The 25,288-nt window shown below is 43.9% G+C and overlaps 1 protein-coding gene across 1 annotated transcript in view; it reads left to right on the top strand.

The window, feature by feature from the left end:
* Nucleotides 1–544: 544 nt before the first annotated feature.
* TEC (tec protein tyrosine kinase) overlaps nt 545–25,288 on the top strand; it is a 56,381-nt gene continuing 31,637 nt past the window's right edge. Inside the window, exons 1-2 of the mRNA XM_068402601.1 lie at nt 545–629; nt 20,387–20,569. Of these exons, the coding sequence (XP_068258702.1) occupies nt 20,432–20,569 (138 nt within the window). The 5' untranslated portion in view covers nt 545–629; nt 20,387–20,431. The remainder of the gene's footprint in view (nt 630–20,386; nt 20,570–25,288) is intronic.

Raw genomic sequence — 25,288 nt, 5'->3', positions numbered from 1 at the left:
ATTACACAGAATCAGCCTCAGGGTGTGCAGCCCACTCAGGACAGTGGAAAGCTGCACCCACCCCTTCCCTGTAGCCCTGTGAGCTCTCCCTCTTCACCGCGGTTTGGAACGAGAAACACGTGAGCAGAGGCACCAGTTACACACGTTTTAAAGCCAGCTGGTGGGAGGCACATGGGTGCACCTAGATTTTGGGGGGGAGTTTGCATCTTGCTCCGAATTGTATAATTTGCCACACACACCCTTTTTTTTTTTTTTCTTTACTGGATGGAAATATCACTGACACGTTTCCGGGCAGCTCCTGCCGGGTCTGTTTGATGGGGGCCACCTTCTTACTGCGGCTTCTCGCCGCCCCGCACCTGCCCCATGCGCAGCGGGCGCCCGGGCCAGCGCTGCCCCTCCGGCGGCAGCGTGGGGAGGGGAGCGGGCTCCGGCGCAGGAGCCGCCCACGCCGCTTCCTCCGCCACCGCCCAGCGGGGAGCTGCGCTCGGCGGGGTGCCGGGACGAGGAGGAGGCGCCCCGGCCGCCGCCGCCGCCTTCCCGGGCCGGAGCGGGGCAGTGCGGTACCTCCCTCCCTCCTTCCGCCGGCCCAGGGCTCCTTCCGCGGCGGCGGCGGCGGCCGGGACACCCAGGTAAGGCAGAGCCGGGGCTAGCGAGCAGTGGGGCCGTCCTCGCAAAGAGACCGGGCGGAGGTTATTTCCCCGTGCTGCTAGCCGGGGCTGCCCCGAGTGCAGGTAGCCCAGTCCGCGCCCCGCAGCAGCCCCGGTCCGCGGCGGCCGGTGTGCCCGGGGCCGCCTGTCCCGGGCGGGGCGGTGGCTCACGGAGCGGAGCCGGCAGCAGCCGCTGTTCGCAGCTTACAACGTTGGAAGTGTTCCTTCCTCGGCGTCCCGGTGTCACGGATGTGTGAGCGGGAGCTGTGACAAAAGCTGCATTTTAAACCTTTGCGTAGAACTGCTGTAATTGTGTAATATAAGGGGCTGTAGCCCAGGCTGCCAAATCCATTTTAAAGCTAACAGGTGCTGAGTGTTTTATTCTTTATGTGACTTTCTCCTCTGAGTCTTTCCTTATATCCACGTAACCTCTGTGCTTTACTAAGACTGTTCCACCTCGTCCCAAGGTACGAGTAGCCTTGTGTGTGAGCTCAGTCATCTTAACGGTTCCCCCCACTTTCCGTCCCGCGGCGTGGTTATCCTTTCTTGGCGGTGAATGCTCCTATGTAGCCTCGTGCTGGGATGCTGTGTACCTGTGGCTCACGCAGCAGGTGACTCGATTTGTTCAGTGCTCTTCCACAGGCTTCCTTTCTGTGTTCCCTGTAAGTCGGAACCGATAATTATTTGTAAACTGAACTTTTAGTGTAGACATGGCCGTGAGCTCTCTGCTTGGAATGACAGATGTGTACCTTACTATGACAAATGCTAATCTGAAATACTTAGTATTGTTTTATGAGTCAAATAAGTGAGACTGTAGCTTTTATAGATGGAAAAACTGACTGTAGCAGAAATGCAGATAAAAAGGTGTCTTGCAAGTACTTGCTTCTGGAGCATTTTCATGTTAGAGTACATGTTGCTGATGTTTATCTGACTCTCTGACCTTTGGTATAGTGTGGCTGCAGGGCAAAGCATCGCTGTTTAATTTCTCAGAACTCTCCAGTGACCGGAAGATGAGTTGCTACTTATGGCTGCTGTATAAATGTTTAGGGTATTTTGGGCCATCAGAAAGCAGCACCCATACAAATAGGCTCCCAGTTACACCTGAGGGAGTACCCAGAGTGATTTTGCACATGCTCCCCTTTCAGCACACCAGCTGTGCTACTCGGATCACGCCACCTGCCTTTTAGGTGTCCTGGTCTTGTTTAACGGGTGCTGCTCTTGTAGGTGGGGAGGTAGCCCCTGGGCAGGGTGTTACTCGTAGCCTTTCGATGGTTATGGTTTGTAAGGGGGCTACAGCAGGAAAGAGCCCGTTTGCTATCATACTCTCCTCTGATAGTCTTCATATTTCTCTAGGTTTATTTTACATGTTTTATTTATTGAGAAATTACATCTTATAGTGAAATAATCATATTTGTCTCTGTGTTTAGTCATCAATAAAAATGTGCTTTACATGTTCTGCTAAATTTCTAAATGAATATTATGAGTGTTTTGAACCAAATGATTTCTATGTGAGCTTGCCTGCCGAAACCACTGAAAACAGAGCGATGTGGTTATATTTGGCACCTGGTTACTCCCTGCTCTGTTTTTTTTTTTTTAATGAGATAATCTCACAGCTGTGAAAATCAAAAAGATTTGGAGTTCACACAGTTGAAACATACTGCCAGTTAGACCTCTGTCGTGAAGTAACTCCAGTTCTGAGCTGCCAGACCTGATTTTATTACCCCTTCAAAATTTATAGGAGTACCACCCCGTTTTCTTTTTTTTTGGATGTTAATGTAGGATTTTAAAAATCTTTTAAAATCATTGATTGTGAGGCAGCTAGAATTATCTCTTAAGTTCAGTTACATTTTAATTCTTAGTTGTGGGCTCAGTATTATGGAGTTGGTGTTGCAATGTATTCAGTAACCTGGCTGACTGCCTACAATGGCTAAAAAGGGAGAAAAATAAAATAGACCTGATAAAACAATATTAGCTCCATATTGTTTCATCTTGCCTTGAAACAACATTGTATTCAGAAATGCTGTGATAGTGTGGTATCCTGTAATTAAAGTTAAAATAACTGGGAAGTCGTTACTTTCACAGAATTGCTTGGAAGCATCAAGAAAACTCTTCCTCTCCACCAAATGTAGGTGCAACCTGTTGTAGATTTAATTTCCTCTGTGTTGTGTTAGCTTATAGACTGGATACACAAGATAAGGTGCACAATGGTGTAAGTTTCATAAAAATATTTATAGCTCAAATATGCAAAACATTTTCTGTGTATTAGACAATGGAAGTCTGTGCTTCCTGCTGTCAATGCAAAGATCATGGAAAAAAATGTCTTCAGCCTCTGTTAACCATCGACCTCTAAGATGTTTTTCTACTTTTGCTTGTTTTGACTTCTTTCAGTAACCTATTACCTTTTCACTGCTGAACTTGGAACTGTGCTTTAAAAAAAGGCAAGTTTGTGTATGCCAAAGAATCAGTTGTAGCAGTCTACGGTGGCTCTGCTGCAGAAATAGGATAAGAAAATACCAGTACAAAAATCCAAAGATATGGAAAGCAGTAGTGGGGTAAAGGTTGGCATGGAGAAGGTGGCCCGAGGTGGTGGGTTTTTTATATTTCAAAGAACATATGTGCTTCTGAAGGATATCTATCATATATTTTTGAATTTGTGCTACAGATATCTTTATTATTATGTAGATGCATCTATTTGTACAGAATGACCAATACCTTGGCTAAAAAGTGAGAGCAATGGTCAGTCAGTTGTTGCACCATGGAAGTTAGAGTGATGATGTTCATTAAATGACCTGCTGATACCCATAGCTTCCTCTGTTATGCAAAACACGAGGGAAGGACTCCTTACAGTGATTGCAGCCTGATAGACCTCCTTCTCACTGCAGAGAGATTTGCCCAATTTACCCTAATTCTCCTGGCCAGGGCCTCATGCTGGCACTAGGCATTAGGGATATTACTGATATAATGGGGTACGACTCTCCAGAAACCAGTGAAATTGCACCTGCACTTTAGCAAATGGTCAATCAAGTCTCAAGAAATGTAGCTTTTGTTAATTAAGGGTGTTACTCCTAAAGGCAAATCCTCAGTTTGCTCTGCTGGCCCTCAGGCAGAGGAGCACTCTGCTCTCCTACTTCTGGTCTGGTTTTCTAAGTGTATTTTCTAAAGGAAAAAAGCATTAGGAAAGAAAGCAGTGTGTAGGTGAGGGAAGCTGGCGTTTGGGTGGACATGTATGCCCTTTGTCTGGTGTGGCAGAAGAGGAACTGGGGAGCAGAGGCTTGTGATTGACCACTGCCCCATGGCCATTACAGTTCTGGCAGTTCTCAGTCATCCGTTGCCCCAGCTCAGCCGCACAGGCTGTGATTCAGAGTCAAGAAAAATACCATGTGAGATAAAACTTCGAAAACCAGATAGACTTCTTTTTACATATGGGGAGATGAGTCTAATTGTAGGAGATGTTTTGTGGGGAGGGGAGCAGATTTTTACAATTTCCTAGACGTGGAGGTGGGATGGAGTAAGGAGAGGTCCATTCCTTGCAAGCACTGTGAAGTGGCTGCTATGTTCAAATGGGATAATGAAATCTCTGGAAGAGTAGCAGAAGCCTCCTGGGAGTAGGTCTGTCCATCACAGGCAGGATTTACCTTTCTTACGAAGAATGAGGTCGCCTAGGAGAAGTCTTTGGTTTTGGCAATATGCAAACGTTTAGGAGGAAAATGACATTGTTGAAAAGGTGCATCTTGGTTGGATGACTCTGTCCTGTATTATGGGTGGTTCAGTAAAGCTCATGGCCTAGCTTGGTGTCGTCCAGCCTTGGTACTGTGGACAGGAAAGATGGTTTTTGGGAGCCTGCCACAGGGAAATGAGCTGCTCTGGGAGAGCCTGAGCCTGGCCGACGGCTGACATAGGAGACCTGTTGCCCATCTGCTCAGGGCAGCCACAGGACTTGGCTCTTGGTGATGGGAAGGAGAAGCATTTGGCCATGTTTGCAGTTGCAGCCCCTTTTCCGAGGCAAAGCAGCAGGCTGCCAACTGGGCTGCCCCATTTCATTTCTCAGGGTGAAAATCCTATGTGACATTAAACAAATGCAGGAAAAAGAAAAAAATATTGCAGTGTGCTGGGGTATGTGGAACCTGGGTGAACACTTTCTTGGCACTCCTGCTTTTCCTCATTTATGTTCCTCTTCTCAGCGGATGTATGAATGGGTACCACTTTGCCACATGTAGGGTATAACTTCATGTATGCTCAAGTAGGTCACAGCTGAGTTTCCTGTCAGGAGGGGTTTTGCTCAGCCCTGTGCCTATTACAAGCTGGGATCTGATTAAATCGTAAGAATGCTTTAGATCTAGGCCTTGTTTGCACTTGAATGTAGGGCAGAAAAAAATGGCTTTGGGTGGTACAGGAAACAGGGTTCTTCCTTCTGAACCAGGGTCATGGTGGGAGGAGGAGAGAGGGGGCCTGTCCCACCTTGGGTTGTGTGACCCAATTTGGGGGATGTGCTCTTAACATGTAAACTGAGTTGAGCTGAATGGACCACTTGTTTTGTCCCATGGGAGATCCTTCCAACTGGAAATCTTAAATATACTTTGGGATCTTTTGGAAGTGAAAATGCTACCTAAACTGTATCCAGCAAAGGTGCTTAAAAGAACATTTTTTTTAACATGAAGAAATCTAGCACTCGAGTGTTGAGTGGCTGGTTCAAAACTGCCAGTGTGTCTTCAATAAAGCTCACTTACGTGTATTGCATGATGAGATGTTTTTAGTTATGTGGCCACATGTGGTTTTCTTTTCCCATCAGACCACTGTTTCATTCAGACCATCGCTGGCCGGGCTGTTTCAGTTTGCTTTGTCATGGTAGGCTGTGAGGACCAACTCGTCCTCAGTGCTGAAGGCTGGCACCGGGCTTGCAGCTTTGGTGACCTCCTGTTCATCCTCAGTGGCACTTGAATGGTTCAGTTCTTGGGAGGAGGTGTATTTACAGCTGTGGTGTGTTAGATGAACTGTGAGGGTCTGTTTTATGGGAGGGAAGTTTGAGAATGGCACGGTGAAAGGCTGTGGGGTGTGAGAGCAGTGAGAGACTGGCCAGTGGGCTGTGGTTCTGCGTCAGGGGCTGCAGGCGGCTCCTCTGCCATTGCAGTGGTTCTCTCTTCCCACTGAGACACTCTCTCAGAGCACGAGGGGGATTACAGCTGCCTGATTAAAAAATAAAGTGACAGGCAAGCAGCAAAATTCCCTCCGTTTTGTTTAGTTGCTTCTCTGGATCTCTTGAACTGAAACTAACTCTGAAAGTCAGTGTGAGGCAGGCACTCCCTGTGAAAACCTTGGACCTAGCCATAAAGGACTATCTTATTGTACCTTTAGAGAGTCTTCACTTTACCCGTTGTAATTTTGACCTTGGTGGAACTGGATGGTGGCAGCCCAACTTCTGGTGATGCCATTTCTGTAGTATCCTTATGCCTCACCATACATGACCAGAGTGGATTAAAAGGAGTAGGATACTATCAAGCATTAATGATGGTATTGCACAGTGTCTCAAAAAGAGTTTAAGCTGAATGCAGTTCCTTAAGATGCTAAATGTCTTGTAACACCTGACAAGTGCCTCTCATTCCCTGTTTAGATTGCAACAGTTGAGACACCCCAACATCTGAGAACTGACATCAAGAGGAGCAGACATAATGAGCCACTTCATTAGAGATGCTCACTCCCTTGCAGGAGTGAAAGGGAAAACACAAGACCACAGCACTGCCTCAGTTATGCTTACTCAGATTCAGTGAGAAATTCTTTCCCTGAATTAATACTTATATTTTGACATGAGTAAACCTAAAGTTCTGTGGTGTTCCTTGTTGCTTAGGCTGCTCTTTATGTGAAGAAGAAATTCTTCAAGGTCACAGCCTGGATTTTCAGTCCTGTATGTGGAGACTTTATTAGTAAGCAGCTGAAATGCAAGTAAAAGTTTAACAATTTAACAGAACTCTACAAATAATTTTAGGGTAGAACTCTTGCGGGATCTGCCTCAGGAACTTCAGGAAAATAGGTCTCACTCTTCCAAGTATCTCTCCAGAAAGTACACAGCAGTGTGGATTCTACTTAGAGGTCTTTGTCTGTTTTTAATTTTTAATCCCTATCATAACATACATGTGGTTCAGGCACAGAGCAACACAGAAACTGAAAGGCTTTGTTAGCTGGTTAAAGAAAAGGAAAGCTGCTCTAAGCACAGTCCTTCTAGTAGTATGTCAGCTAGGCCTGCACAAAGCATGAGAATGTGAAATTTGGTCTGGTAGCATTACTTCTACAGTTTTCAGTGCAGTTGAGTGGTAATTCTTGCACCAAGAGCCGTGTTGTCCCATCTCAGTGATGCGAGCGTGTGGTATGATGGTGAGGAAACTTTGGGTTTCATTTATGTGAAATTTTCTATGTAACCCATCCAACATAACCGGCTAAGAGTGTCTGGAATCAGAAGATAAGAACACTGACCTTGCCAACACCGCTGCTTTGGTATGCGTAGTCCTGAATTGCCAGATATGGGAACAGCAGTATGAGATCTCGGCTGAAATGTAAATGGTCATTCATTTCGGGCCCAATCTCTTGCGCTTGTTTTGTAGCGGAGGGGACTTATCCTGGTGAAAATGATGCAGGGGAAACTTGACAAACAGGAACTTGCGGTATTTCTTGTCCCCTACTTGTTGCCTTGGGTTTTTCTTCATGCACAGAAGGCAGTTTTGACCTGTAACTTCAGATATATCAGCACTGTCTGTATGAGAGAGGTTTGGGGCGAGTCGGCCACTCAGTAGGTGCAAAAAAGTAACAGTTGTCAAGTGGCCTTATAACACTACCTCAAAATAAAGACTTTGAGAGGAAATATAACCATTAGTCAACGTGGATGCCAACACATGAGTTGAGGCCAGTAGTTCATCATCTGAGTCAACTTCACAGCTTTGTCTTCAGCTGAAATTCCCCTGTTTATTATTGAAGTATTTCTTACTGTGTAGCTTCCGTGTAGTCTAGCGGGTGCTTGTTTCTATCTCTATTTAAAACCAGTTATTAATATAAGTGTATATTGTTCATATTAATAGCCCTATTAATGAATGTGTTTAAACATAGTATAGCTTCTGGTAAATTTAGTTTGAATTGAACTGTCATGAGAATGAAAAAAGTATGTTATATAAATATGTAGTATATACTAGATATATACTAGTATATACTGTCAGCATCTTACCACATAGCATATGGTTACCTGGGCTATGTCTTTTGCATGTTTAATTTTGTTAAAAGCATAATTCTGGTGTCTAGATGTTGGAATTGCTGCCGGTGGAGGGTGCAGGGCATGCAGGAGCCGTGCTTGATCTCTTGCTTACAAACTTGTTTAACTCTTAACCTAACTACTCAGTGAAATGCATCAACTTCAGTGTCACAGCTTGCTGCTAAGATGTTCTTAACCATCTGAAAGGCAACAGAAAGGCTAACTGAAAAGAGGATGTGATTTGATTAAGCTTATTCTCTTTTCAGAGAGAGAATGGTTGGTTTTGTGCCTACAACAGGGCTGTTAACAGCTATTGTTCTGGAGTAGACTTAAACTTGGCTCACTTCTACTCTACATGAATGACTTAGATGGGTGGATGCTTGAAAAAAAAAAAGATGATTATCATGATTTTAGCAACATGAAGAGTAGACTGTGGTCTTCAACAGCCCAGGAAAAAGTAACAGCACATCCCTGGAGCTGGTTCAGGGCCATCTCATCTGGTTCTGTTAAATTGGTGATAATATGAAAGGAAAACAATACAGCAGCTATCACTTCTCTCTGAGTCCTAGTGCTCTTTTGTAGGTAGATTTCTCTTCTGCAAGCCACATGCCTAAGAGTTCCCTCAAATTCCCAGAAAGCCAACTACTTTTTTTTTTGCAAATTTTCCCTGGCCCCGGGACTTCCTGGCAGCTCTTCCCAGCCATATGCTTACTTTTACAATCGTGCAGTCCTTAGCTGGGAGGTAGCCAGTTTATTACAGATGGATCTGGACTCGTTTTCCCACAAGCCATCCCTTTTCACTCAGGCTCAAGGATGTGTGTGTAGCTATCATTCTGTAGGTACTAAAGCACTCACCTGGCTTTTATGCTGCATGTGCTACAAGTTTTTATCCATTTTGGGAAGTAATATAGTTTCTGCATAACTGCAAAGGGGGGAAAAATATCTTGAGGAGCACTGCAGAAGTGATAAAAGTGATAAGAAGTGATCGGGGCATCGGGGCCAGCCAACATGGATTCATGAAAGGCAGGTCCTGCTTGACCAACCTGGTCTCCTTCTATGACAAAGTGACCCGCTTAGTAGATGAGGGCAGGGCTGTGGATGTAGTCTATCTAGACTTCAGTAAGGCATTCCACACTGTCTCCCACAGCATCCTCCTAGACAAACTGGCTGCCCGGGGCTTGGAGGGTCTGACCTATGAGGAACGGCTGAGGGAGCTGGGGTTGTTTAGCCTGGAGAAGAGGAGGCTCAGAGGTGACCTTATTGCAGTCTACAACTACCTGAAGGGAGGTTGTAGTGAAGTGGGAGTTGGCCTCTTCTCCCAGGCAACTAGCGATAGGACAAGAGGGCACAGCCTCAAGCTTCGCCAGGGGAGGTTCAGGTTGGACATTAGGAAGAATTTCTTTTCAGAAAGGGTTATTAGCCATTGGAATGGGCTGCCCAGGGAGGTGGTGGAGTCACCATCTCTGGATATGTTTAAGAAAAGACTGGACATGGCACTTAGTGCCATGATCTAGTTGACATGGTGGTGTCAGGGCAATGGTTGGACTCGGTGATCCCTGAGGTCTCTTCCAACCTGGTTGATTCTGTGAAAAGGATTTATACTAGAATTCTGATGAGACAGTTCCATCCGACTAAAGAAAAACTGATGACTGAAATGATAGAAATAATCTTAGAAGACAAACAGCTAAGGAGCTACAGCCTGCTATGAATTTGGCAAATGGTAGTTTCCCTGAAGTGAAAACTTCCTTTGCATTTCTTATGAATAAAATATAAGTGCAAAAAGCAGGTGACAGGCTGCTAGGTAAATAGCAATAATCAGCATATATAGCTGATGTTTGTAGGGTGTCTTAAAACCAAATGCTGTTTTGATTCAATTCAGTTATGAGGAACTTCTCCCAATAAACTCATCTCACTAATTGTACTGCTGGCTGGCACATTGCAAAGGTGAATTGCTTCCTTTTTGAGTACTGTCAGATCGTTATACCTGGTCTAGCAGGGCTCTGATGGACTACATAGTCTGAGCTTTTGTAACTAAAGGCTGGCTTTTGGAGGTGGATTTCAAAACCTGTGTATCCATGTCACTGGATTTCCTGCAGGCATTTGAGGATATTATAGGTGCTCCATGACCCACTGTGCTTCTATATAGGCAAGGCATATCAGGACATTTAAGGGTAGCCTGGGACAGAGTGGTTGAGGTGGAGTCATAACTGATGCCTGCTTCTACTTCATGTGGGTTGTACATACAGACCACTTCTACATAACTCTTGTGAGACATGGAGAAAATATTTTTAATTCATAAAGCCTTCATCAAACTTACAGCCAAGTGGAGTTCAGGTGAGAGAAGCTAGCAACAAGCCAGCTAGGATCACAAGCAGGTGCAGCAGAATCTGCACCTGAATGAGTAATTCCGGAGAAGTAGTGTAGTGCAAGTGCGGGGTCCTGCTTTTCTGTTTTCAGGAGCCAAGCCAGGATTTCTATGGCTTCAGCTGTGCCATGTAGTATGTTCAAGCTAGAAAAGCTTTCCTTCAGCCACTGATTGACTTTTCTTGGTAACTTTTAAGATGATCGCAGGTAATGATCTAGAAGGCTGGGCATTGCTTTTATGTGTTGAAATATTATTGTGGGGGATTCGTTCTAGCTCCAGAATGAATGGGCTTAACACCAGAGGAGGGGTGGTGCTAGATGGTTAATAGGTGGCTTACTTCTGCCATTCTCCACTTTAAGAAGTATGTCAGCCCAATGGTACAAAAAAAGACTGTGATCTCGTTCAAGTTAGTGCAAAGTCAGGTTCATTGTATTGGTATCAGTTACTTGGCATGTACAGAGCAGAAAGAGTTAACTTTAGTAGTCGGAGAACAAGTAGTTGTTTAGGGGAAAAAGTTCATCTTAGAGTGTTTGGAAAGAGAAGTAACTGAGGAAGTATTAGTCACTCCCTGTGCATAAAGCAAGTCATAATTTGTACGTATTACAGGATTTAGTTAGACCATGTCAAAAGAGTGTCTTGAATACTGAAATAAATTGAGCTTATTTTTGGTGCAATATATCATGTGCTCAACCGAGATTGTAGAACATTTGGAAAAACAAACTCTGATTGTGAAGAAAGTGAATTAAACTGACTACTGTAATTAAGAAGATGGATAGCCTTAGGCACTGCTGACCTTTTTTTCTTTTTTTTTTTTCCCCCCCTCTTTTCTTCCCCATAGATTTGATTTGCTTTTCTTAGATTTGCAGTTTTGTGTACAATAGCAGTTGACCTTCTACTTAATGGTGAGGTTTAGGATTCCTAGAGAGAATTAGGTTCAAGCTCTGATTTAGCAGAACATTTATTTTTCCAGCCCTCTAAATCTCTGGCTTACTGGAGAAGTGGGAAAATCTTTTGCACAAGCATCGCCCGTTTCCTTCGCCAAACTCATCTTTGCCTGTTGCTTTAGTAAGTGGGTGTTACTGTTTCTCTTCCCCTCTTATCAACAGGGTTTTTTTTAGGAGAAAGGCTGAGGAAGCAGTTCTGCTTTGCTGAATGTCCACCCGGTGCTGCAGGGCCAGTGGGGGACTGGCGGAATAGCCTCAGTCTGTGTAGAAGTGAAGAAAATAGACTCTGCTCTGAGCTTCTGCTCCTCCAAATCAATGCCATACTGGTCTGGAGGTAGTTCTTCCATTTTCCTCTCTAACTTTACTTTGAATATATTTGCCAGAACAAAGAGGACTGTCTCTTAGAGGTGCATACACACACATAAGAAGGACCAGTGTACCACATACCACCTCCCAGTTCAGACCCTGACCTCTTTCTGTTCATGCTTTGCCTTTTATCTCTTCTCTGTCAGATGAGAGCCAGTTATATTTGTGCAAGTAGTATTCTTCACCAGACCTTTATGCTGCACAAGTGAAAAAGCAAATCTCTTTATGATCTGCCTCATCTCAGCAAATTTGCAGATGACACCAAGCTGGGTGGGAGTGTCGATCTGCTGGAGGGTAGGAAGGCCCTACAGAGGGATCTAGACAGGTAAGATAGATGGGCCGAGACCAACAGCATGAGGTTCAACAAGACCAAGTGCTGGGTCTTACACTTCGGCCACAACAACCCCATGCAGCGCTACAGGCTGGGGGAAGAGTGGTTAGAAAGCGGTCCAGCGGAAAGAGACCTGGGGGTGCTGATCGACAGCCGGCTAAACATGAGCCAGCAGTGTGCCCAGGTGGCCAAGGTGGCCAATGGCACCCTGGCCTCTATTAGGAATAGTGTAGCCAGCCGGTCTAGGGAAGTGATCGTCCCTCTGTACTCAGCACTGGTGAGGCTGCACCTTGAATACTGTCTCCAGTTCTGGGCCCCGCACTTCAAGAAAGATATTGAGGTGTTGGAGCGTGTCCAGAGGAGGGCGACCAAGCTGGTGAAGGGTCTGGAGGGTCTGACCTACGAGGAACGGCTGAGGGAGCTGGGGTTGTTTAGCCTGGAGAAGAGGAGGCTCAGAGGTGACCTTATTGCAGTCTACAACTACCTGAAGGGAGGTTGTAGTGAAGTGGGAGTTGGCCTCTTCTCCCAGGCAACTAGCGATAGGACAAGAGGGCACAGCCTCAAGCTTCGCCAGGGGAGGTTCAGGTTGGACATTAGGAAGAATTTCTTTTCAGAAAGGGTTATTAGCCATTGGAATGGGCTGCCCAGGGAGGTGGTGGAGTCACCATCTCTGGATGTGTTTAAGAAAAGACTGGACATGGCACTTAGTGCCGTGGTCTAGTTGACATGGTGGTGTCAGGGCAATGGTTGGACTCGGTGATCCCTGAGGTCTCTTCCAACCTGGTTGATTCTGTGATTCGGCCAGCTGCAGTCAAACTCCTCACAGCACCTTGAAGTCCTGGTGATGGCACTACAGCTGATAAGAGCTGCGGTATGGCAACAGAAAATGAAGTTTACCATTTTTGCTGCACTTTATACCTGGTATTTAGAAATAGAAATAAACCTTAGCAACAAAGCTCAGACCTGGGAAAATCTGCTGTGTCCCTTCTAAGGGTTAATTTCAAATATCAGTGCATAAAAATATTAGTGAGGCTTGGATTTGGTCCTTATCTGAACAGTGTAGATTAGGCATCATAGAAATGGCAACAAGTGCCACACCAGGCAGTTTGTGTAGTTAGTGACAGCATCCTCAGTCGGCTGGTTAAATTCATTGCTGTGACAGCACTTCTTCCCTCATTCAGAAATCTACCCTCAAAAAGAAGTCTTTGAAAAGATAGTGAAGTCGTGGGTTTGTTCTTTTGTTTTTTGGTTTGGTTTTTTTTTTTAATTGCCTCTCTATCTAATTTTAATCTTCCTTTGCCTGAATCAAATGTGTGATAATTAAAATACAGCTAATTTTCTCACATGTGATTTTGCTGGCTGTTGCAGGAGGCTTTGTCAGAAGGCCCAGCTGGGGATAAGTTTATCTTCTTGTCAAGTTTGATCTGCCTATGTGCTAGGCCACCAAATATGCAAAGTTCTTGCCTGAAAGCTCTGTGAATGCAGTAACCCCTGCTGACAGACAGGATATTTTAGTTTATGTTAGACTGCATATGGCTTCTGGTGAGCCCCAAACCACAGGCTCTCAGTAGAAGAGGTCCTGAGATCTGTTTTCTTCTGTGGGAAGCACTGTTCAATTGTGGTAGGTCACGATGAAAGCTTTTCATAGTCTACAGTAAAAATAAGGTGGTAACTTTGGATGCTGGAGTGGGATTTAACAATAGTAGATAATGGTAATAGTGTTGTTATGGGAATAATAGCAACCATTAACTGCTGCATATGGGTAGAGCAGAGGGTGATGCAAAGCCATGTTATTTATGTGGTTACAGAACTATCTAATTTTCTCAACTCTAAAAACAACTAGACTGGCAGAGTATTTTAGATTCTTTTACTGTTAAAAGTTTTATGGGTATGACTTTGCATACATTTTTAGTTATCTTTCCCATGAATATGATGAATTACCAGTACTCTGTATATGTATAGACAGATAAAGACCTTTCCCCCCCAACAACATAAACCATCAGCTTTTCATGTCATATTATTATTCTCTGTGAGGAAAAGGGGATGGATGAAGGTAGGGGTTAAACTCATCTATATAGATGATGGTGAAGAACAACAAAGACTTCTCACAAGCATTGGAAGAGCGGTAAAACCACAGGTTTGGAGATGTTACAGCCGTCCCAATGACACTTTGCAGGCAATAAATACAGTAGGGGAACAAGTTCATGTTCAGAAAGATTTGCAGCTCTTGGGCAGTGGGTTTTTCTTCAGTAGAGAAATGAAGACGGCTTTCTAGTCTTCGATGAAATTGCAAGATGAACTCATAATACCTTTTGACTAACAAAACCAGCATGGGAAATTTGGGATAGCCTATGATGTGAGAGCTGAATACCTGCTCTATCGCCAATACTATTTCTTGAGGCAGTGACACATTCAAAAGCTTTTTATCTTTAGAAAGGAGAGGTGTCTGAGTGTGCAGAAGGTCAGTAGGCTGAGAAAACTTCTGGACTTCGCTACTTTATCTGGTGTACCTTGCTTTCCTGTGTCCCAAACTAAGTTTCAGCTTTATTTTCTTCCAGCAAAGAACATTACAAATGCTGAAGAGAGTTTTGATCTGAATAAACTGAAGGCAAAATAGTCACTGCAAGTTTATAGGTAGTGCAGAGCTTATTTGTGACTTTTCTTATTTCTTTCACATAAACTCAGCTCTAGAGGAATAAATAAAAATACAAGAACTTGCTGAGGATAGTGAAAATTGATCAGTCCATCTTTTGTATGGTATCGTGTAGTGTTGCTAACTCAAAGTTAGCAGTAAATAGTTCAAATAAAAAATGCCTGTGTCAACATATTTTCTACATCATGGACGGTAATAATGTAATTTTTGTTTCATAAAGCAGAGGTTCCTTTCCTAAATAATTTATTTGTGAGCGAATTGAAGAAGGTGCACTATAAAGCTGTGAAAGGATAACTTAGTCATTGGAGTGTACTGCTTACAGGAGGTCACAATAAAGAGCAATAGCTGAGTTTACAAACATTTGGAGACATATACATGTCATTCTCCTAAATCTGAACTCATCCTTGTAAGGGGAAAGAAACCCTTTTGCTGCTCTTACCATTTTTCCTGAGCTGTCTGTGCACTTTGGCTCCAGTTCTCTTTTGTGATGGTTGATGAGTTGATCATCCAGTTTGGTGTGATGAACCACCTCAATCCCAGCTTGACCCTGTCTAAGAGGGACTGTCACTTTTTCAGCAGTGCTTTCTTCACTTATCCCAGCTACCTAAGTTATAATGCTAAAAGGAAACAAACGCTTGTATTTTGTAAAATGTAGTGAGCCTGTTTCCCAGGAATTTTGGAAAACCTGTGCTAGTTGCAGAGAAATACTCCTTTTGTGTGTGTACGTGAGTAGCTTTCAACTGAACAAAGGATATTTTGCAACATGACATGGTTGTCTCAGAGAATCTCCAGTCAAAGAGTTGCCACTGAGTTACCCCTTAGCCTGTTTACTTTTTAACCTAAATTTAGTGCAGGCAAATATGAATTTTATTTTCACAGGGTCTGATTGTATATAAAATTAGCCAGTTATTCTTTGGCTGACTTTCGGACAGAGACTAGGGTTTTGCAAACCTTTGGGTGTAATTTTGAAATCTGTTAGAAAGTAACCTCCCCAAATTGCATTTCTCAGTTAAAAAAAATAGCTTGCATATGATAGAAGTGGTTTCTGAGAGTCTGCTGTTAAAAAAAATGAGAAGAGGGGAAAAAAAGCAAATCCAAGTATTTTTTACTTCTCGTTTTTGTGGCATATGATACGTTTCAGGTATCATTATAGTATTTTTCCCCCCAGTTCCAACTTTAAAATTAAAACAAATTATGCTAAGTATATTTTTCTGTATTTCTTTTTCTGTGAAATTTACCATTTGAACAGGAATTAATAGCAGTTGTCTCTTATTTAGTTGTCTTTTATTTTTTGGAATTTGAATCTGCAACCTTAGATGTGGGGCAAAAAGACTTTTCTACCATTTGAAGCACAAGAGCAGATTTTTGCAATCCTTGCTTACACTGAGTAGTAATTATTCAAATAAGCCTGTGCTGGATACTCATGTAAGTAACTTCACATGTAACGCTGTAGTTTCATGATAAAGCAACAGCAGCTTCAGCAGAAAAAACAGGGTAAGGAGTTCTCCTTTTCTTCTTCCTTCTGTGCTATTTTTGCTTTCTACTCAGAGCTGCAGCATGCTGCCTATTCACTTACCCCACTGCAGCTGTTTGCAGGGACACATTATGAACTTGATCAGCAAATTGATCTGAATTAATTAAAAAATATATCTATTCTGGAAGAGTTACAGATTTGAGTCAGAATTACAAGATACCACCTGTATACTTAAAATTGACATTTTGATATTTTTAAAAATTGAATTTGTGAATATTACATAATTTTAATTAATGTACTGCACTAGATGATATGTTTTTCAATGTTAAAGACACAGACCTGGAATTGCTACCAGTTTGGGGTTAATGGGCCCAAAATCTGAAAAAGAGCAGTTGTGCAGGATGCATAAAACCCAAGTCACAAAGCTGAGGATGCCAATTTCTTAGAGGGATTCTCTATCTTAGATAGCAGCCCATCAGCTCAGCATTAAGACTTTGCATGGGAGAACCCAAATTCCTAGGTAAATGTTACCATCACTAAGGAGGGGTTGAAACGCAGAAAACAGAGTTCCAGCTTGATTTTAATTTTATTTTCAGTGACAGATGAATGTGTTCTGTTGGTGTTTGTTTGATATCATTACGATAAATGTGTTTTTCAGAATGCCTTTATTCTTTTGAACCACTTAATGACTGTGCACTACAAAGCTTTGTGCCATAAAAGGTGACAATTACTTAATGCATTTGGATCAAAGAAGCCCGTGTCAGATCAGGATGCGCTTTTCTACTCACTAGAACTTCCACTGGGACTTTCATCCATTTATTCAACAGTTTGAATATTACATGTGCTTACGGGCTGGCTTACGGTGCCTAATTGTTTGAATAAACAAACAAAATCCAGGAGCTGGGAGTGGGATTCAGGGAGATATATGGGTAGTGTTGCAACTGCTGGGGTTACCTCATCACTGAGTGCCTCAGTTTTCCCCAGTGAAAACCAGGAAAAGTGGCATGCATAAGAAGCTCTGTCTACAAGTAAAAACTTAATTCAATATGGGTCAAGATGTACAAAGTAACAGATTTGTCTTAGTAGTTGTTTTCATTTGTTTTGAGGAAGATGTGTGGTGACTTCATGGCTGTACGGGTGAATATTTGTAAAATGTGAAGATGGATCAGTGCAAGTTGATGCAGACTTTGTGATGCTTAAAGTTGATAATGTTGCATCCCCCTGTCCCTCCTCAAAGACATTGAGCGTCTGTAACTCTAATTTCAGTCCTAATTCTGAGTACTCGGCATCTCTGCAAATTAGATCGTATTTGTTATCATGTAACTAAGGTTGGCAGGGAACAGGGCAAGTCCTTGGCAGGAGATACTGTGAAAAGTTTAGATGGGTGGGGGCACGAAACTCCCACAGCTGTTTTGAAGAAGATAACAATGTGTCATGAAAACAGCTTCATGTCCTGAGGGATGGGCTGGGAACAGTGGAATATTTGGAGGGAAAAGTGCAGTTCTAAAACTCTACTGAAGAAAAAGAAGTGATGTATAGGTTTGCTAAGAGGTAAGGATGGCTGTTACAGGTGCTTCTCAAGGAAGTATTGCAATTTTGGAAAGGAACTTTCAGAATAACAGGTGAACCTTCAATTGTCCTGAGCCTTACTTATGGAAAGAGAAATGTGGCTGGAGACATTGGCTTGGAAAAAAACCCAAACAAAACAGGTTTCTGTGGCCAAATGCAGATTCAAAGGCTGATCTTCTGACCTGGGAAACTGGTTCTTATCTGCAGAGATCTCCATAGCAGCAACAATTCAGTGTAGCAACCAGGTGCAGACATTGACCAATTATGTTATTAATGTTTTTATTTTTAATGATAATTTTGTCAAAAGGATTATTGTTTTATTTCATGTATAATGTTAATATGACCAAAGAGGGCTGGCAGGACAATGAAGTATTTTAGCATTATCAGTATTAAGGTTTGAAATCATGGTTAATTTTGAGTCCTTCTTGTGCTCCCTACTGTAGCACTATGGGGATCTCTGAGACACCGATTTCTAAGACAAATAATAATTATGTTTTTCTTAAGTGCCAAGAGAGAATTTGCACTATAGAGAACAGAAGGCTTGTTTTGAGTGGGAGAGCCCGTGATGGGGACCCTTATAGTTTCACGTATTTTAAGCTGGTCTGAAGGTTAATACTGACTTTTAATTCTTTGAACAATGATTGTATTTTCAGTTCATGGTAGTATCCTCCCTTCTACAGTTACCTTTAATATTGCCAATTCGTTTTTAGAAGGGCAATAAAAAAGAATTTGGCAGCTTGAGTAATTAAAGAATGCCCTCAAGACAATTATTAATTCAAACAGATCCATCTTCTTCCCAAGAATGCAATGTGACAGATGACCAGCGAAATGTATGCATGTACGTGCATCAGAGGAAGAGGAAAAACAGAGATTACTCATAATAATCACCATTTCCGATCCTATTATAGTCTTTTACTTACGTATCCTAACCTGGTCTTATTTTGTAGCTCCATGTAAACCACTGACTAATTTTTTAGCATATGCAGAGATATACCTTGAAAAGAAAAGGATATCTTAAAGCAGTGAACAACTACATCCAGCTGTGTGAAGTGGCAGGAGTGTAGGATACGAGAGCTTAGTTGGCCAAAACAGGGAGTGAAACATGGTATCAGGACTAGAGTGGAAGGCAAAGGGTGTAATGTCATCTATTGTCACAACAAATAATGACGTGTTTGGGCACAAAGCAAAAGGAGAGGCACTAAAGTGAATTTGTTTACATTTAATTTTATTTAAACTTTACTTTTGTAAGGTAATGTTGTGAGGAGGGCTGTGGCTTTTCAAGCTTCTCTGCACAATGCTATGAAATGCACTATTTTTTCCATGCTGGAATTATGTTGCCTGCAGAGAAAAATGTATATACATTTCCCTGGTGAATTTTGAAATACTCTAAGTGGTAAATAGGTGCATAAATTAAGCCCTGTGAGAAGTGAAAAGATTTTTCTTTTTTAATAGGTTGGAGGGAAATTTCCTATTGGTACAGAGATCTGCAGTGATTATCTAGGGCTTTGGCTTGGGGTATGCCCCTGCCCCCTCCACACATACACATAATTGAGACGATAGTTCTGGTCACCGGTGCTTCAGCAGATGCTGCTGTTCCTTCTTCAAGCCATGGCTTCAGCCCACAGCTGTGCTGCTCTAGCCCAGGCTGGGGTTAAGGTCTGTGCCTGCAGCATGCCCTGGCTTCAGAGCATGGCTTGAGGCAGCAACTGGGCGGTGCAGTGGACAGGTCTGGCAGAAAGCTGGTAAAGGGAAAGGTAATGGGGGAAAACGTTTTCTGGAACATCTTCTGCACAACCTCTCCCACACCTTTCATTCCTGCCACCTCATGTGTTAAGTCTGTGCAGGCAACCGTCTGTGCTGCATGATGAAACATCTGGTTGGATCCCTTCCCTCGCCCCCAGCCCAGCAGAAGGAACGCTCACACCCACATGAGGCAGGGTGGCGCGTTGGGGCGGCAGCGAGCAGATGAGGGAGGAGGTCACCTGTGTTTAAGCTGCTATCCTTGCAGAGATCAGAGAGATTGCCTGGCAATGTCTCTGGCAGGATGCTGGAGCCAGATTTGCAAACAAAGTAACTGTGGGTGCGTTCGTTTTTAGGTACTCCTAAGCCTGTCCTACAGGTATCAATCATGGTGTAAAACTTTAAAGCAGCTTGATATTACTGAGCAACCAGAACAGTCAGAAGTAAATTACTTAGATTATTGATGGGCAGCATGATGTCTTTCTAAATAGAAGACAGAGGGCATATACTTAGCACTTTCTGAAAAATAAGCTTCAATTCTCTGTTCTCAAATTGACATCTGAATGACCATTTGTGCCTGAAAATTTTCATTAATATGATTGGGGTGAATTTTCAAAATTACTTTTACCGATCGATGTTCAATTTTATATACTGAACTTTTTTGCAAATAGCATTTATATATGCGCAGACCTTAGCAATTAAACCTTTGATCCACATCAGGGCTTTGTGGTGAAGAGCAGTTGTACACTGCTGTTTGCCTGGAGCACCTTTCAGACTTCTCACCCATATTTTCTGTGATGTGGGCTGCAGTGTCCCTTATTTCATCCCAGTCAGGTACAGCTTTGGCTTCCTGGGAACATGTCAGTGCAGCCCTCAGCTGAGCAAAGCTTGAACTTTCTTGTCTAATAATTAACTTTTGTAAACTTCCAGATGGTTAGGGTGAGCTCCAGCTTTCTGTATATTCAGGCAGTTTCACTTATAAGTAGAAGCTGTTTTTACTACAGAAATCTCCAGCTCTGTGATCTTCCAAAGGTGTCGTAATTATTTATTCCTCTCCTCTTCACAGGAACTGATATTCAATGGCTAGAAACAGAGCTGACAAGTGGCTGAAATGAACACGACTACTATCCTACAAGAGATTTTGATTAAAAGGTCCCAGCAGAAGAAGAGGACTTCTCCCTTAAACTACAAAGAGAGACTTTTTGTACTTACAAAGTCTATGCTAACATATTACGAAGGTCGAGCGGAGGTAGGAGACAGATTTATACTATAGAGTGCCTCGGTTCCTTTTTGCTTTTGTATGTTGTTGGCTTTTTTCCTACTGTGTATCAACTGTCAGGAGCGGATGGGGGCAATGGCCATGGGTGGCAATGAACATGAGCTGCCATTTCTCTTTTCTCATATTTATGATGCAGATTGACAGAGATGTAGATAATTTATCTGGTAGTCAATGTGAACTGGTTCTTAGAGCAATAGTACATAGCCAGGATGCCAGAAATAAGATAAAACAGCTTTTATAGGTGATCATCAAAGCTGATTTCTTTCTCTCTCCAGAGAGATGAAAGATCACTGCTGTCACAACGTGGGGAACAGGTAGAAGAACTTACAGTCATAGTTGCTTGTGGCCATGTTTACTGTGAAGGCCATTACTTTCACATCTGGGAATTAACTGAATTCAAAGAGGAAAAAGAGCATTTGATAGGAGCAGTGTATTGCAGACCAAGTTCACTAGAGATGAGATCCATTGGAGTAGATCATGTAAGCTAGTGATTGAAATGAATCTTGAAGCAGTTTATCTTTGGCAGCATGAGCAGCTCATCCATGTTACCACTTTCTGTGTGAATTCAGTTACACCAGAAGTCTGTAGTGTAGACCAGGTAAAACCTCAGACCAGCATTTTTTCAAATGAGCTCCAGACTTTGTTTCATCAAGATCACCTGCCCCAGAGTGCTCTGTCATATCTTTAGTGCTGGGGGTGAGATTTTCCACTTAACTGAGGCTACTTTCGAGATTTGTCACAATGCTGAAGGGGATTAAAATGGCTGCAGTAGCTAGTGGAGCACGTGCTACACCCTGGGAAGCCATTCAACAAATAAAACTTAATGGAGACAACTCTGCAACCTCTTTTGTTGTCTGTGTTACCTCTGATGAAAGAAGGGGATACAGGAGAGCTAAGGCTTGTTAAGTGCGTTTCTCTGCCAGAGCTTGCGCTTGTGGCAGAACTGAGCTCACTTACCCATGCTCCGAGACCACAGCAGTCTGCTGTAGCTGCTGTTCTCTGAATATAGCTTGGACACAGTCAAGGATTAAGAAAAAGATGACAAACTGGCTGAGGTTGGAAGGGACCTCTGGAGACAATCCTCATTTGCACTTCCCCTTGTTGAAGTTCATGAGGTTCATGTCAGGCTTTCTCCAGTCTGCCAAGGTCCCTATGGATGGCAGCATGACCCTCTGGCATGCCAGTCACTCCTCCCAGTTTTGTGTTATCAGCAAACTTGCTGAGGGTACACTCTGCCCCATCATCCAGGTTATTAATGAAGATATTGAACAGGACTGGACACAGTATTGACCCCTGGGGTACACCGCTAGCCACTGGCCACCAACCTCTGGGTCTGGCTGTTCGACCAGCTTTCAGTCCACCTCAGAATATGAATTTGTGTATATTCACTGACTGTGGAGTTAAAATATGTACTTATTTTAGAATGCCTTTTTTTTTTTTTTAAGAATGCATCCCCACCACCCCTGAGAATAAATAGGTGGGGGCTAAGAAGCTCTCTGAAACATGTCTTGCATGCTTATCCTGTGTCAGCTTACATTCGGGTCAAATAGAAATGTAACTGACAGGTTTTGCAGCTCTAGTTATCACCCTTTAAGAAGTCACCACTTCCAGCTTTCCCCTTCCAGCTGTACCTTTCCCCTGCAGGTTAACGTCCTCTGGCTAAAATACCCTTCCAGGAGACTGACTGGTGGATCTCACTGAGAGGGGGTTTAAACTGTCAGTTTTATTTGCAGTGAGGTGGAGCAGGGCTGCCCATAGTGCCCTCAGCCGTGGACGCAGTTACTTCTTAAAATGTTCCAGCCTAAGATAAAAACAGTTGGGGTGAAAATATACGTTACACCTACGCTAGCCCAGCAGTTTGCTGCTGAAACAGACAAGTCCGTCTCATCCCTGTGCTTGCATTGCAGGCCTCTGCCATCTGCTTCAATGAGTCCTGGCACTTCTTGGAATCCATACGGCTCTGAAAAAAATTGCTAATCAGCAGAAAGATATTTGATCTGGTTTTATTTTTGCTGGATTATCATTCTGTTGGGTTAGCAAGCTGTGTTAGCTTGGTGCAGGATCTAACAGGTGCCAGAGGCGGTGCCAGGTGGTGGAGGAAGACAGGATGCTCCAGCTGTTGACATCAGCAGGTTGTTAGACTCGCTCAGCCATAACACATAGCTTTCCAACCTCAAACTATTTCCATTTTCACTGTTCCTCCCACTTTAGATTCTTTTAAACATTAATCAGCATTTTGGCTTTTTAGCAATAGTGTCTGAAAATAATGAGCTCTTCTCTTTTGTTCGTGAACAGAGAAGGACTAGTGGGAAATGTGAGGGTCGGTGGCCGTCTTGGGAATAGCGACCACGAAATGTTAGAGTTTTCGATAGTGGGGGAAGTAAGGAGGGGCAAGAGCAGAACTTCTGCCTTAGATTTCCGGCGGGCTGACTTTAGCCTGTTTAAGAGGCTGGTGGACAGAGTCCCTTGGGAATCGGTCCTGAAGGGCAAAGGAGTCCAGGAAGGCTGGACGTGCTTTAAAAAGAAATTACTAAATATTCAGGAACAGGCTGTCCCAGTCTGTAGGAAGACAAGCCGTTGGGGAAAAAGACCAGCCTGGTTAAACAGAGAACTTAGGCTAGAACTTAAGGAAAAAAAGAGAGCCTACTTCCTCTGGAAGAAGGGTCGGGTAACTTGGGAGGTCTATAGGGACGTGGCCAGGTCATGTAGGGAGAAGATTAGAAGGGCCAAAGCTCAATTAGAGCTTGATTTGGCTGCTACAGTCAAAGATAATGAAAAAAGTTTCTACGAATACATTAACAGCAAAAGGAGGGTCAAGGAGAGCCTCCCCCACTTGCTGAATGAGGAGAGTAGCATAGGGTCAGGGGATGAGGAAAAGGCAGAGGTGTTCAATGCCTTCTTTGCCTCGGTCTTTAATGTCAAGACAGGTTGTGCTCAGGAGACTTGGCCCCCAGAGCCTGAAGTTAGGGGCGGGGGGCTGTGTGAACCCCCCGTAATCGAGGAGGAGACGGTTAGTGACCTGCTGTGCCAGTTGGACACCCGCAAGGCTATGGGCCCGGATGGGATTCACCCTAGAGTAATGAAGGAACTGGCAAATGATTTTGCCAAACCACTCTCTATTATCTACCGGCAGTCCTGGTTAACTGGAGAAGTTCCAGCTGACTGGAAATTAGCAAATGTAACGCCCATCTACAAGAAGGGCCGGAAGGATGATCCAGGGAACTATAGGCCTGTCAGCATGACCTCGGTGCCAGGCAAGGTGATGGAACAGATCATCCTGAGTGTCATTACATGGCACATGCAGGACAATCGGGACCAGCCAACATGGATTCATGAAAGGCAGGTCCTGCTTGACCAACCTGGTCTCCTTCTATGACCAAGTGACCCGCTTAGTAGATGAGGGCAAGGCTGTGGATGTAGTCTGTCTAGACCTCAGTATCCTCCTAGACAAACTGGCTGCCCGGGGCTTGGATGGGTGGACTCTTGGATGGGTTAAAAACTGGCTGGATGGCCGGGCCCAGAGAGTGGTGGTGAATGGGGCAAAGTCCAACTGGTGGCCGATCACTAGTGGTGTTCCCCAGGGCTCAGTTCTGGGGCCGGTGCTGTTCAATATCTTTATAGATGATCTAGATGTAGGGATTGAGTGCACCCTCAGTAAATTTGCAGATGACACCAAGCTGGGTGGCAGTGTCGATCTGCTGGAGGGTAGGAAGGCCCTACAGAGGGATCTGGACAGGTTAGATAGATGGGCCGAGACCAACGGCTGAGGTTTAACAAGAACGAGTGCCGGATCTTACACTTGGGCCACAACAACCCCATGCAGCACTACAGGTTGGGGGAAGAGTGGTTAGAAAGCGGCCCCGTGGAATGAGACCTGGGGGTGCTGATCGACAGCCGGCTAAACATGAGCCAGCAGTGTGCCCAGGTGGCCAAGGCGGCCAACGGCATCCTGGCCTCTATTAGGAATAGTGTAGCCAGCCGGAAGTGATCGTCCCTCTCTACTCGGCACTGGTGAGGCCGCACCTTGAATACTGTGTCCAGTTCTGGGCCCCGCACTTCAAGAAAGATGTTGAGGTGTTGGAGCGTGTCCAGAGGAGGGTGACCAAGCTGGTGAAGGGTCTGCAGGGTCTGACCTACGAGGAACGGCTGAGGGAGCTGGGGTTGTTTAGCCTGGAGAAGAGGAGGCTCAGAGGTGACCTTATTGCAGTCTACAACTACCTGAAGGGAGGTTGTAGTGAAGTGGGAGTTGGCCTCTTCACCCAGGTAACTAGCGATAGGACAAGAGGACACAGCCTCAAGCTTCGCCAGGGGAGGTTCAGGTTGGACATTAGGAAGAATTTCTTTACAGAAAGGGTCATTAGACATTGGAATGGGCTGCCCAGGGAGGTGGTGGAGTCACCATCTCTGGATGTGTTTAAGAAAAGACTGGACATGGCACTTAGTGCCATGGTCTAGTTGACATGGTGGTGTCAGGGCAATGGTTGGACTCGGTGATCCCTGAGGTCTCTTCCAACCTGACTGATTCTGTGATCTTAGAGAGGCACAGTGAATATTTTAGTCAGCAATTCATGGTCTCTATGTGGAAAAAAAAAATTACTGTGTGACTAAGATCTCTGACACAGTGGCAGTTATTCCTTTGTGTCACTGGCAACTGAAATGGAAAAAGTTTGAGGGTTTTATCAGTTGTTT

The sequence above is a fragment of the Nyctibius grandis genome, chromosome 6 (genome assembly GCF_013368605.1).
Source record: "Nyctibius grandis isolate bNycGra1 chromosome 6, bNycGra1.pri, whole genome shotgun sequence".
Classification (NCBI taxonomy): domain Eukaryota; kingdom Metazoa; phylum Chordata; class Aves; order Nyctibiiformes; family Nyctibiidae; genus Nyctibius; species Nyctibius grandis.
This window is presented reverse-complemented; position numbering and strand designations above follow the sequence as displayed.